The sequence below is a fragment of the Lissotriton vulgaris genome, chromosome 1_1 (assembly GCF_964263255.1).
Source record: "Lissotriton vulgaris chromosome 1_1, aLisVul1.2, whole genome shotgun sequence".
NCBI classification, from domain to species: domain Eukaryota; kingdom Metazoa; phylum Chordata; class Amphibia; order Caudata; family Salamandridae; genus Lissotriton; species Lissotriton vulgaris.
Window position 1 is genome coordinate 2,029,385,805 of NC_141685.1, and position 15,382 is coordinate 2,029,401,186.

The 15,382-nt window shown below is 42.4% G+C and overlaps 1 protein-coding gene across 1 annotated transcript in view; it reads left to right on the forward strand.

The window, feature by feature from the left end:
• Positions 1-15,382, forward strand: part of DNAI7 (dynein axonemal intermediate chain 7) — a 562,546-nt gene that overhangs the window by 498,188 nt on the left and 48,976 nt on the right. The window contains exon 14 of the mRNA XM_086920321.1: positions 12,983-13,096. Within this exon, the coding sequence (XP_086776447.1) occupies positions 12,983-13,096 (114 nt within the window). The remainder of the gene's footprint in view (positions 1-12,982; positions 13,097-15,382) is intronic.

Below are 15,382 nucleotides of genomic sequence, written 5' to 3' on the forward strand. Positions count from 1 at the left end.
CCTTCAATCCCTGCATCCTGTGAACTATGCTCACAAAGAATGTAGAAGTCTGTGCCAAACTGTACCTCCACCACCGGCATTACCAAGTACCTCTGGGGCATCACCTTCAACATCGCCACCAGAAATAGGTCCCCATTTTGAGAAAGTTAGAATGCACTGCGTGAAGTGCAATCGTTTAATTTGTTATGGGGAGCAATCAGTAGACCTAGTTTGCTGAGCAATTGATAACCATCAATGGAATATTTTTTTTTCCCCTCAAAGTTCATGCAGTTCATTATGCAACAGTCAATGTTTGAGTGCATCCCGTTCAGACCACACATCATCGCAGGGTGAGCACACTCTAAACACCAGACGTACCACTAACTCAGTACACCATAAATAATCGCCAAGTGGCCTTATTAAGGCAAAAACCAGTAGTCAAAAGACATTCATACCAGTGCGGCCTGCCTGAACCACGCATCATTGCAGGCTCCACACAAACCGCCCCTACCTCAGTGCACCACAACTCATGAACCCTTTACAATAGAATCTTCTGTGTATTATTTCACATATAGTGCTCCTACCTTTGTACAGTAGAAGTCATAAACCGTTTATGATTGAAAATCTGTGTATGATATCATGAATACTATTCTACTTGTTACCAACTGCAACATAATAAAATGGAGTCAAGCACACTTGCCCGTACCCACTTTAACTATCTATCTATGTCTGTGTATTTATTATGTTTGTAAAATGCTGCTCATGCGCCCTACCACAATATATTGTGCTGTAAATAGCGTAAGCAACCAGCTTACCTCTGCCAGTAACAAAAACTTCGATTATATAACCTTCGCTCGCTCATTCTACAAATACAAACGTACAAACTGGACCATTACAATACTCCAAACAAAGTGTATATTAAATTTATAAGTGTGTGCTATTGCTAGATGTTTTTTTTTATAGCATATTTATATAGTGCGAACTCAACCAAAAACTATATCAGCAATCTACATGAGCACTGAACTTACAGTACATTTTCAGGCACACGTAGATTATGTCATTTCTCTACAAAAACAGGATGTGGACACGACTCCGAGCCTCGAACACTAATTTCCAGCATCAAGTTCGACAGAATACCCGAATGACCACATACGTATATATATATTAGCTGCCCTTCATGTGCCAAAAACTGCAACCTAAAGCTTTCATAGCCCTGTATTACTACAGCTACAACACTCCACTAAATATGCAACAAACATTCATATTCGCAGAAATGCGTTGTGTCCACCATCTTTTATGTGTGCAACTATGGAAAGATGTTGGATTAGTGATTCCCCGTACCTTCCATGTTGGCTATGTTGTGGGACTTTACAGACATAATGACACATTTACGTGTAAGACCCGGGTGACGGCAGCACTACAACACAGACACCCAAATCAGTTCATTTCTCATATAGCTCACAACGGAAGCACACCCATAGCTCTTGAGACATCATTCATAGCCTTGCGCAGCACTGCCATACGTCAGTCCAGCCCACTCCGCTTACGCTTCCAGGAAAACACAACTACGCTACATGGCCCAGATTTCCATTGTAGTGAATTCTTAGTTCCAGGTCTAGTTGTCAGAACAGCACACACACACTCGCTCATGCCTGGTATATACCCACACCGCACCCATCCAGCACATGCGTCACAACACACGTGACCCTACCAATAAAAAGGACGGGGCGCACGTGCTCTACGCCATTTTAGAGTTGCTCCCATCGCAAGCGCTGTGATGGCCGTCCTGGTGGTTTGGACGCCGCATGTAGGGCCAAACTACCAAACAGGGGGCCCCACCACCACGTGCGTGGCCTCTTTGGTCACTGAGTTAGAGGTAACGCAAGGACTGAGCGGGTGAGGACCTGCAATGAAGATAGGTGCACAAGTATGTCCTCTGCCATAGTGATATCAAGACTCAACACCAAATGTGAGACTTCTTAGTGGCAGACCGGGACTGCATGATGTAGAGCGTACCCTGTCCTCGAAAAGGTGAGCAGTGAGGACTTGGTGCGCAGCGGAGAGAGTATATGGGGTATAGCAGACTGGATACAAAAGGGCGACGCAGCGATTTAGGCTAACACAGTCCTATATACCATATCTTATTGCAGTTGTATTTTTTTTCTATAGCAGGAAAGTTTTTATAGTCTGTCAAAAGTCTGTCGCTCGTGATGATTGAAACCACGTGGATCACTGCGCACCACTTGTTTTCTATAACAAGATGGAAAACATTACTACTCTACTAATTCTTCATAAATCGAAGCCCATTAAACAAGATGGAACTGTACAAATAGTTGTATTTTTAATGCGGGAAGGAAGGTGTGTGAAAGGGCGATGCTATTCTACTCCACATTAAGATTGTAACAATTACCAATCATAACATCTTTCTTTTACTATCATTTAGATGTAGAGCTTCAAGGTGCACTATGTCCAGGCGCGTTGTGGAAGACACACCGGTGACAGAAAGGTGAGCTGCGAATATTCTTCTCAGTCAGTCTCTCACTTCCCCTCTCCTTTGATAAAGAAATGACGCACAATCCTATTGTCCTTTTTATGTAACAGGTTGTGTTTCGCAAATTGGCGTTCCCCTCCCAACACCTCCAAAGCTCAACGTTTGAGGATTCTGCGATGATGCGTGGCCATCGTAACAACGGATAAAAAGGCTGCTTCGACACGTGGTGGACCCTCTTTGAATCACGCCAGTGGCACAAGGTGAGCAAAGAAGATGGTTTCCGAAGCAACGAGAAGTCACCTGTGGGCGGAGAGACTGGGTAGTGTGCAGCAAGTTGACTGCATACGAATTTACAATTACCTCCGGGCAGTGGGAGTGGATAGGTTGCAACAGTCTTAGTGCGCAAGAAAGGGCACTCACCTCCGGACACTGGGAGTCAACAGTCTCGGTACACAGTAATGAGAACTCACTGCTATGCAGTGGGAGTGCATGGGTATAGTTCTCTGGGAGAAAAAGAGCGCACAGACACCTCCTTGTAGTGGAAGTTGATGTAATACAGTATCCTGAGTGTCCAAAGGCAGAACGCAGAAAAGTATGTGTGTAGTTGTATGTACTCTGCTATTACTAACTCTATACTATCTTTCAGATCACTAAACTTGAGGGTGCACTATGAACCGGACGTGCTTGGAAACACACCGGAGGCAAAGATGTGAGCTACGAAGATTTTCTCCAGTATCAACACTACCTCTCCTGCTCCATCTATTACTTTCTCTCTCTCTCTCTCTCACACTTTCAATGTTGTTTTTTCTCTCTTTCTCTCTCTCCCTCTCTCTGACATTGTTTCTCTTCCTCTTTTCAAGTTATGGACGCTGCTGTCCACTCTGTACATAAATAAATCAAGGCGGAATTTAATACAGTCTGCAGTATAGAACCAAAGCAGACTTCAAGTTGTGAGCTCTGCTGAAAACAGTGTTTCCAAAAGGTAAGCAGAGCGGCCTAGATACACAATGCCTCCGATTAAACGCGCTGCAAATAAACAATATTGTTTTGCATAATGATGTGATCTCTCACCTAATTCTGTCTCATCTCTGAATCATTTTAAAGACCTGCTGGACCATACTGTAGATCTGACACAGCAGGTACTTCCCTACAGACACCTCTTCAGCGCAGGCTTATGAGAGGGGTGGGATGTATCAGGCACACTGCACACGTGCGAATAAGCAATATTGCCAACTGTTATGTTAATTTGTGATCTTTGACCTCATTCACTCACATCTCGGTCTCATTTTAAATACCATCTATACCATAAGATAGGCCTAAGCCTACAAGCAGTGCTGCCCTACAGACTCCTGTTGAGGGTGATTCTCTGGGAGGGGTAGGGTGCACTACCCTGAGTGTGCATGTGAGAAAAAACAATCTTGCCTTTCGTAAACATGTAATCTCTCACATCATTCAATCACAACGATCTAATTTTAAAGACTTATTTTCATTTTTGTTTTGCAGGTTACCTACACTCCTACCATTGGAGTCCATCTCACATTTTGTTCATTATACTGTTATGTTAAAGTTACGTTTCTATTTATTTGTTTTTGTTTTAATAAAAGTTAATTAAAAAAATACTGAGTTTATACGTCTTCTTTTTCTGACAACATTTCACTATTATTTAGTGTAATAATCATATGCTTAGAAAAGATTTAAAAATTAAAAAGTAGAAATTATGTTTATAACTAGAAGTATAATACTGAGGTGAACTCTTTACCAGAGTCTGTAGCTGCGATTAACGGTTCCTATAGAAACAAAAGTCCAGCACACTTGCTCTTTTGATTAGCAACATTGTATGGTGAACTTGTGAACTGTGTGCTCGGTTAAGTGTTCCATGAACTGTTACTATGGTAACAGGCAGTAAGCAGTTTGGGGGTAGGGTTGAAAGGTACTGGCTGTACAGAAGCTGTTATATTTACCCAGGATCCTCTACATGACAGAGGGGAAAGTAAACTGAGACGACAGAAAACTATGTACATTATGAGCAAAAGAAGTACACAGCTCTTTGAATTAACCTCAGGAGAAGGTTCGAGGAATAGCCACTGACGTAACAAAACCCCATGTACAATTTGCCTACTCTGTACTCAACAATGGGCAATTATTTATTGATCACAATCAGACACTGTTGCTTCACGATTCACAGTGTGCACTTCACTAAATACTTTGTGCCTATTTAAATGGGAGACAGGATTGTCGACATTCCAAAACTTAGGGGCATATTTACAAGGACGGTGTTAAAATTATTGCTGCTTTAACAGCAGCAAACTACAGCTAAAACGGCGATAATGGACTTCAAAAACCTTTGTTGTCTTACCGGAAGATTTTTCAAAACTGCTGTTTGCTACGGCAGGATGACAGCCGAAGCTGCCGCCCTGCCATAGCAAACTTGGTTTGCATTTTGAAAGAAAGAACACGAAAACCTACTCTCTCTTTTAAAATGCAAAGCAAAATGCTGTATCCCAGGGGGAGCTGTATATTAGCAGGTCCACGTGTGGAAAAGTAATGGTGGCTTCCGAAGGACGCAGGGAGCTGACTGGCATCGTAGGGACATTGGCAGTCCATCCACAGTACCCAATGTTGAATATACCCCCATGGGATGGGATCCCGAGGAAGAATAAAAATGAGTAGTAGGTGATTTATTTTTTACGGTAAAATTAGAAGTCTGTAATGGGCATATTTACAAGGACAGAGTCAAAATGTTCTGGTGTACACCTGGGCTTCTATTGGAATTACCAAAAATTCTCAAAAGCCTATTATTAAGCCCACTATGGCAGCTTCAGCGGCACCTCCTTAACGATGAAGCAACGATAATTGTAACGTTGTCCTTGTAAATATGCCCCGAATATCGCGAGAAATACAGCAATAATTCATGCTTGCAAGTGAAAATCTTGTTAATATAAGACTGTGGACTTAACATATCAATCCACCTCGCATACTAAACATGCTTAAGTCTACTTCAGAACAGATGTTAGGATCCGACATAAACCGCAATTACCAAGAGTTTTGCTATTGGTCCTCAAATCCAGGGCCGCCTTGTAAATACAACGCTGTTGTTATACCTCCCTCTTCCATGTTATATTCTCATAGGAACACCTACCTTGCCACTGGAAACGTCTACATTGCAACTCATTGGAGATATGAGGCGAGCCATTAGCAAACCGGCTGCTAACATGAGTTAATGCGTCTTAGTGTTGCCTAGTAAATAGGGCGATATCATTTTCACTGCTTTTTTAGCTTTTTTTTTATTGCGGCGAAATCGCACTTGATAATATGTCCTCAAGTTTGCTATGACAAAGCGGGAACCTCAAATCCTGCCCTGCCATAGCAAACAGCAGTGTCCCTGGGGTAGGCACCCCAAGACACATCAGCATCCGCTCCTGGGGAGTGGTGTTCCCCAAGGCTTTTGACTGCTCCAGAATGGAGACCACGCGGCCCCACCTCCCAAAATATAAAAAGACCCAGAGGGTGGTAATACCCGGGCTTAGACAGACCTTTGAGCTCCCTCCCTCATTTATTTTATAGCACCGAGAAATGGCGGTCCCCGGGCTACAGGGCCCCACTGAACCCCCTTCAAAAGTAATATTTTAGACCCCGGGATTTGGCCCTCCCTGGTAGCTAATTTTTAAACAAGCATTGGAGCCCGCGGTTCATTTTTATTTATTTTACGGCGGATCCATGCACCCAGTGCCCATTACTCCATTTTTTCAACCCGAAAAGTTTTTTTTGGGGGCCCTAGCGTTCCTTGTGGGACCCCAAGCAGGTCTGGAGGGTAAAAATATTTCTTACCTGCCCCCTTTATACGTTTTGAACACTTCTTCCACTAATTTCTAGATCCTCGCTTCTACCGAGGCACAAAATGGCTGCCAACACTTCCTCGTTTCGAATGTTGACAACCACTTGACAGCCAATTAGCATTCAGCGCGTGATCGGGACGGTGCGTTTAGTGTGCGCTCAGGAAACGTGGATCTACCAAGACCATAGATATACATGTACTTTTAATTGTAATTTTCTCAAGAACTACTGAACGGATTTACACCATTTAAGCAAAAGGCACGAGTCTGAACCAAGGACTACCTCTATGCCAAATTTGGTGTAATCCCGTTCAGCATTTCAGGTTGTAGCCACGATGAACGGTTCCTATGGAAAATTGCATGGGCAAAACACGTTTTGGGACCCCCTTTTTTCTCGGCTCCCGCTTCATGAATCACCCCGAGACTTTTAGGATAGGAGCGGACCGGAGCGTCTCACCAGTTTTGAGAATTTTGCGAAGATTCATCAACCGGCGCCAAATTTATTCCAAATAGAATGTTGCGGATTTCCTATGGAAAATAGGTCCTTACTATAACTACCTACTGGCGACCGCCAGTAGGAGATATATTTAGGCACTAGTCACTTAAATAACCCGGCATTTGGGTAATCTGCATTCAAGCAGTCACAATATGTGTCAGAGTCATGATTTAAAATGTTTGCAATGCCTCAGGGTATGAAATGATAATTTTAAAAATGTTTCATTATTCATTTTTAGAGCTAATGGACGCAATATAATTCAAATGAACAAATTCTAATTGTTATTTATAAAGTACAAAATATTTTGGATGTACTTTGCATTTTTGATAATTGCACCAAGAAAAGTTGTCTGTTTTCAAAATCCAAGTCAATTGCACCCTTTTCCATGTTTATGTATCTGGTCATGTGATGTACAACTGGAGGTGTGGCCCATGGGAAGGGTCAGGGAAAAGCATATAAAAAAACAGGCTGACTATTCTATCGGTGTGTGAACAAGAGTACATCGTACTCGAAACGCGTCATTGAAAGCTTCCAATAAATTTTACATCTTGCCTGAAACTAGGGGTTCTGCTTCTTCTTTCGCCACACCGCCGGCATGGAGGTTCGAGGATTTGTTGCATATATATATATATAGGAAGAGAGTCTCTGTTTTTACATCTTGCATTGTGTTTCTTCCAAAAAAACGACCTTCCTGCCCTTTGAATGCTGTTTCTCGTTGATTACAGCACAGGTCCATTTAGTTCTGGCAGGGCTCTTCACCTGACCGGGACAGAGGCACAGAATAATCACTGCGTGCAGCCTCCAACAATCATTAAATATGCAATCACCTGCCCCAGTGGGCGTTGGCCAGCGCTAAGCCTGCTGGTCAAGGTAGTGCCACAATTAATCTTCAGTGAGTGGCTTGCAACGCGATGAAAATGTTCATAATAAAGCCACAGTGGGTAGGAAGAGAGTCTCTGTTTTTACATCTTGCACTGTATTTCTTCAAGAACACGACCTTCCTGCCCTTTGAATGCTGTTTCTCGTTGATTACAGCACAGGTCCATTTAGTTCTGGCAGGGCTCTTCACCCGACCGGGACAGCCGGTATAAATCAAACACGAAAAGGTTACCCTTGTAGGAAGAGCCACAAGCATATATATATATATATATATATATTCTCTGAAAAAACCATACGTTTCAGGCACATTATAGTTAGGAATTAGCATTTTAAAAACCTTAGAAATTCACTGAAAAAACCATAGGTTTCAGCCACGTTATAGTTAGGAATTAGCATTTAAAAAACCTTAGAAATTCACTGAAAAAACCATAGGTTTCACACATGTTATAGTTAGCTGGACATTTCACTCATACAAAACCATTGAAATTCCCCCGTTCTAGTTAGTTCAGATAACTAAACCTCGCGCGCCCGCAATTCACTGCTGATGACATCACATATTACATCACCCATGACATGGTCAGTGACATCACTCATGACATCACTGATGACATCTCAAATGACATTACTCATGACATCATCCAGTGAATGTGTGTCTTTCTGAAAAATACATATTTTTATATATGTATATCTAAAGGTCGATGGAAGAATAAATGGCTAAATAAGTGTCTAAATGGATATTTTTTTTTGTAAAAGTGATTGCATATCTGACTTATTAAGTGTATCTTAGTGAATACATGTATTAGCGAGTAATGTTTATTTATTTATTTATTTATTTTAGCGATTTGTACAGCGCCTGGTGACCCGAGGGCATCCCCGCGCTAAAATCTTGAAGGCGAACCTGAGGGCAGAAAAAGGGGGAATATTTATTTAGGAAACAATATCGTTTTCAATTTCTTCCTGAACATATGTAAATATCTGTATCAGTGTCTCACGGTCTATAAGTGGCTGCATGGGTTGGTGAGTAGCTACATGAGTGTCTAAATGAGTTATTAGTTGGTTTTTTGAGTATCAGTATGAGTGTCTGTATAGTTCTGTGGGGAGTATTAATTAGCGCATAGATGCATGAATGAGTGACTCACTGTTCGTATGTGTTTTGAAGACAGCATGTGTGCAGGACTGTATGGGTGGATGAGTGTGCGTATGGGTGTGTTAGTGAGTGAATGATTGTCTCAATAGTATCTTTATGAGTAACTACATATGTTTTAATCTAGTATATGTGAGTATTGATGTATATAAGTGATTATATGTGAGAGTGAGAGATTGGAAGAGTTCCTGTATAAATAAGTATGTGTTTCTATAAGTGATTGTTTAAGAGAGTATGTGTACTGTTCTGTAAAAGTAAGTGTAGTGGTGTGTGTATAGCTGTATATGCAAATAAATGGATGTTTGATAGTTTATTTGCATGTGTGAGTATGTGTGTGAGTAACTCTATGGATGAGTGTCGGTGTGTAACAGGATGTATAGGTGTATGAGTACATATGTATGAGTGACTATATAGAACTGTTGGTGAATGAGTGGATGTGTATGTAGATGGTGAAATTACTGAATAGGTTGTTGCAACTGGTATTGGTATCTCCATTTTTTTTAATATTTTAGTTTCTATTTTTGAATGTGTGTATCAAAGGTTATATTACGCTGAGAGGAGGTCTGCCACTCTTTCACATGGATGATGTCATCAGTGATGTCATTTGAGATGTCATCAGTAATGGCCTGAGTGATGTCACTGACCATGTCATGAGTGATGTAATATGTGACGTCATCAGCAGTGCATTGCGGGCGCGCGAGCTATAGTTAGCTGAACTAACTATAACGGGGGAATTTCATTGGTTTTGTATGAGTGAAATGTCCAGCTAACTATAACATGTGTGAAACCTATGGTTTTTTCAGTGAATTTCTAAGGTCTTTTAAATACTAATTTCTCACTATAACGTGGCTGAAACCTATGGTTTTTTTCAGTGAATTTCTAAGGTTTTTTAAATGCTAATTCCTAACCATAACATGGCTGAAACCTATGGGTTTTTCAGTGAATTTCAAAGGTTTTGTAAATGATCATTTTTAAATTATTGTTATTTTTTTATACTGATTTACTACATTACATTGTTTGAAAGTATTTATTTTTAGATATTTTACTTTTTGAATTACATTACCATATTTTTTATATAAATTGAAAAAAAAGGTTTTTAAAATATTGAAATTGTAATATTCATTTATTTTATATTTTTATATATATATATATATATATATATATATATATATATATATATATATATTATATAGGAGGCAATGATATCCTATGGAAGGAAATTCAAGTTACTGGTAAGTACGGTTAAAATTACTTTTCAGGGACAGTAGTGAGCTGAAAGATGCAGCTCTGAGGTCTCTCCTGATAACAAGTGAGTAAATCGGAATTTGTGGTTCGACTGATTTTAAAGGAATTTTTTTAAGTTCCATAACTCCACACTTAGAAGAATTTCCAAGTGAAACCAGTCAATGTTAGCCTATGGAAGGAAATTCAAGTTACTGTAACTACGATTAGAATTACTTTTCAGGATCCGTAGTGGGCTGAAAATGCAGCACTGAGTTGTCTCCTGATAACAGGTGAGTAATTCGGAATTCGTAGTTTGGCTGATTTTTGAGGAATTTTTTTTAGTTCCAAAACTCCACACTTAGAAGAATTTCCAAGTTAAACCAGTCAATGTTAGCCTATGGAAGGAAATTCAAGTTACTGTAAGTATGGTTAGAATTACTTTTCAGGATCAGTAGTGAGCTGAAAGATGTAGCACTGATGTCTCTCCTGATAACAGGTGAGTAAATCGGAATTTGTAGTTAGGCTGATTTTAGAGGTGTAATGAGCCCATGCCCCTTTTTACACCTCTCTGCAACGCAGCCCCCTGGCGCGTTTGCAGAGGTGGAACTAATTACCCTTGCATACTGGGGGTCCCTGGGGCCAATTAGCCCACCAGGAACCTCCAGTATGTGCCAGGGGGCTGCGTTGCAGAGAGGTGTAAAAAGGGGCATGACCTCATTACACCTCTCTGCAACGCAGCCCCTTGGCGCGTTTGCAGAGGGGAACCAATTCCCCTTGCATACTGGGGGTCCCTGGGGGCCAACTAGCCCACCAGGAAGCTCCCGTTTGCGCCAGGGTCCTGCGTTGCCGATAGGTTTCAAAAGGGGCGTGGCCTCTTTACACGTCTCTGCAATGCAGCCCCCTGGCGCGTTTGCAGAGGGGGAACTAATTTTCCTTGAATACTGGGGGTCCCTGGGGGCCAACTAGCCCACCAGGTACCTCCAGTATGCGCCAGGGCGCTGCGTTGCAGAGAGGTGTAAAAAGAGGCATGGCCTCTTTACACGTCTCTGCAAGGCAGCTCCTGGTGCATACTGGAGGTTTCTGGTGGGCTACTTGGCCCCCAGGGACCCCCCCAGTATTCAAGGGGAATTATTTCCCCCTCTGCAAAATTACAGAGGGGAACTAATTCCCATTGAATACTGGGGGTCCCTGGGGGCCAACTAGCCCACCAGGAACCTCCAGTATGCGCCAGGGGGCTGCGTTGCAGAGAGGTGTATAAAGGGGCTTGGCCTCTTCACACGTCTCTGCAAGGCAGCCCCCTGGCGTGTTTGCAGAGGGGGAACTAATTCCCCTTGAATACTGGGGGTCTCTGGGGGGCCAACTAGCCCACCAGGAAACTCCAGTATGCGCCAGGGGGCTGCATTGCAGAGAGGTGTAAAAAGGGCTTGGCCTCTTTACACGTCTCTGCAAGGCGGCCCCCTGGCGCATATTGGAGGTTCCTGGTGGGCTATTTGGCCCCAAGGGACCCTCAGTATTCAAGGGGAATTATTTCCCCCTCTGCAAACTCACCAGGGGCGCATTTGCAGAGTGGTGCCTTAATGTTTTTTTGGGGATCGGCAGGGTATCCCGGGATTTTTTCGGAAAAAAAATGTTGGCCTTGGGGTTCCTTGTGGGACCCCTTGAGCAGACCTAGGGGGCCAGGAACCACCAGTATGCATATGGGGGTCGTCAGGTGTGTTTTTTGGGGGGGGGGGCCTTCCGTGTCCTTGTGGGACCCCCTAAGCAGGCCTAGTGGGTCAGGGTGTTTCTACCCTGCCCTCTTTTTCGCATTTTTCGCGTTTCTTTTTCTGTTTTCTTGTGCCTCGGTTCTACCGAGGCACAAGATGGCTGCCAACACTTCCTGGTTTGGAGTGTTGACGGACAATTTTTAGCCATTTAACATGCATCTTGTGCTCTTAATGGTACGCGTACTGTCCTCGGACGGTACGCGTATGGTACAACTTCAGATATATATCTATGATTTTACTTTTGATTTTCTAAGGAACTACTAAACGGATTTACACCATTTATCTGCAAACCAAACTATACCTTTTTGCCAAATTTGGTGTAATTCCGTTCAGCAGTTCGGGCTGTAGCCTCACTTAAAGAACCCTATGGAAAATTGCATGGGGAAAACATGTTTTGAGACCCCCTTTTTTCTCGGCCCCAACTTCACGAATCACCCTGAAACTTTCAGGGAAGGAGGGGTGCGGAGCGCCCCATCTTCTTTGAGAATGTCGTGAAGATTCGTCAACCGGCGCCAAAGTTATTCTAAATAGAATGTTGTGGATTTCCTATGGAAACTAGGTCCTAACTATAACTACCTACTGGCGACCGCCAGTAAGTAATATATATATATTTAAGCCATACATGTATAGCACTATTTTCATAGTTCTTCGTCACCCAAAGTTTAAATACTTCAAATACAATCATTTCTTCAGTTGATATATCCCACATATGTGGGATTGTACCTACTTGGTCCTGATGGTACCATATATATGTTTAAATTAAACGAATACTTTTTTTGCCATCAGTCTTGACTGTGCTTCTTTGCAAAGCAAGATTTAAATACCACCATAACGCTATTTTTCAGAGAAAGGTATTCCTTTCTTCATATGCTACCTACGTGGTGCATCTCTCACCTGTTGCACTGACAGTGATGTCACATCTCCCTGTGGCCATTGTAGCTAGTGCAACTCTGTAAATGCGCTACTATCATGTAACATTTCAAAACACTGAACTCAACATGAACACAAACTATGATTCAGTATTCTAAATGTCACTTGGATTATTTAGACAGGCTTAATGAAAACATCTGTTCTGTGTTACATTTGGTCTGTTACTATAAAGAATTTTTGGACAAGTATTCCAAGGCACTTTTTAAGACTGCTCATTTAAACAATACCTCTGTATTGCAGGATGAACAAACGGAAAAGACAGCATACGAACAACTGGCTATTCTTTCACCATCCTTTGCTTTCAGCTGGAGCCAGTGGAATGTGAAGTGTGACTACACACAAATAATTGTTAAGGTATGTTATTACTTTCTGTATCACAAGATGCCATGTGATGTCATCTAAACCCCTGCTCATCCCGCTAGCCAATGGGAAAAGCAATGGCAAATCCATCTAACTTTCCTTGCAATGCTATGCCTGCCTAAAAGCCCAGCCTCTCTGCATTGTCTACTCTATGTGTTATATAGATGTCCTACGGAGTTAGTAACATGAGGCCCCTGACAGACCGCTAAAGGAAATAAAAGTTTCTGACGTCACAAAGCAGGGCAGCTGGTTTTGAGGAACCACTCAACCTGTAACACCTTATCTGAAAGGGAAGGACAGTCATGTTGGTAGGACCATGGGACAGAAACATCTTGCCTGTGAGTGTGGGGCAATTGTGTTGGAAGGTACCATGGGACAGTAACCAAAGCACAGAAAATCTCAATGCTCAATGGTTTCGAGATCCTTACAGTAAAGATATAAAAGATAGTAGGTGTTTCTGACCAAAAACTGGCTTATATTCAGAATCGTTAACTAGGTCTGGTAAGTAGATAGGTCTGTAGAACATCTCCATGTACCGGTAGGCAAAGTCTACATCAAATATTAAGGATTGGTACCTTGGGTCAGTGTTGCCAGTGTAGACTTTGCCATTCACCCAAGAGGCTGCTTAGTAGTGCAAATTAATAGTAGTAATAGTAGCATGCCCCAAGACAACATAGACCACGTGTGCTCCTACTTGAAATTTTTATATATTATACATTTTGTATATCAAATCTATGACACATGCACAAGTTCAAATTCTGACCTTTTGACATGGTATAGTATCTCATACCGGCTGAAGAAAAGCAAGCATCTGGCAACATCAGTACACGCCTATGGGGGAAAGACGAACTCCCTCTAACCCAATCTTCCACAAGAGATCAGTTAATCCATAACTGAGAGGAGGCACTCGTAAATTCTTTTTTATTTTCACACAGCAGCAAGTGCAGGTTAACGTGTTTTGGCAAACACCTTGATCACTTGTACAGGCTATTTTACCTAGAAATAAATTAACCCCAATTGTAGGAATCCAGGACTTCTGCCTTCCAGTTATGTTTTAACTGATCCTTTGTGTATGTATGTTATTTACTGGTGGTCGCCAGTAGATAGTTATAGTTAGGACCTAGTTTCGATGGGAAAAAAATGTTTGTTTTCCCAATAACTTTAGCGCCGGTTGACGAATCTTTGCAAAATTTTTCAAAACTTCTTTTCTCCAGTCAGCTCCTATCTTAAAAGTTTCGGCGTAATTCGGCAAGTGGGGTCGAGAAAAAAGGGGGGTCCCAAAACGTGTTTTCTCCATGTTAATTCCCGTAGGAAACTTTAGACCCTGCTACAGACCGAACTGCTGAACGGAAATACGCCAATTTTAGCAAAAAGGTAGCCCTTGTTTCAGAAATAACTTTTTTTGTTAAACGGTATAAATCCGTTGAGTAGTTCCTGAGCAATTTTAAAAAAAGAGGTCGAAAAATGGATTTCCTTTAGGAAGCTTTAGACACAGCTACAGCTGGAACTGCTGTACGTAATGACACCAAATTTGGCAAAAAGGTAGTGCTTGCTTCAGAAAGCATCCTTTTTTTAAATGGTGTAAATCCGTTCAGTAGTTGCTGAGAAAATCAAAAATTTAAAGTTTCGATATTTAGAGGCACGGAGGATCCGCGCACCCTCCTGATCACAAGCTTTATTCTAATTGGCTGTCAACACTCCAAACCAGTAAGTGTTGGCTGCCATCTTGTGCCTTGGTAACCGAGGCACTAGAAAACAGGGATACAAACGCAAAAAACAAGAATAGGGGGCAGGGTAGAAACACCCTAACCCGCTAGGCCTGGGTCCTACAAGGACCCCCAGGGCCCAAAAAAGCATTTAAAAAAAAGAAAATCGGCCGAATTTGCGGTGGGTGCAGGAATCCATCTGAAAATGTTTAAAAAACTAAGTGCGGGCTCCCGCGCTTAGTTTAATTAAGCCCCCGGGTGGGCCAGGTCCCGGGGGCATGCTGAAATAAAATTGTGGGTCCCAGGGGAACCCCGCAGCCCTGGGGACCGCCACCGCTGGGGCTTAGATAAACTATTTGCGGGGGCACATGGCCCCCCGCAGCCCCGGGGCCTGCCAACCCCTGGGGATTCTTTATAAAAATAAAATATACCTGTGTGGGTGGGCTCGACCTCCTCCTCCCCGGGGCACTATAATGCAAATTTGAGGGTCCGTTACGGACCCCCAGGGACTACCACCTCCCCGGGGCTGTGCATTGGTTGGGAGGGGGGTTGGAGACCATCATGGCCCTAGGAA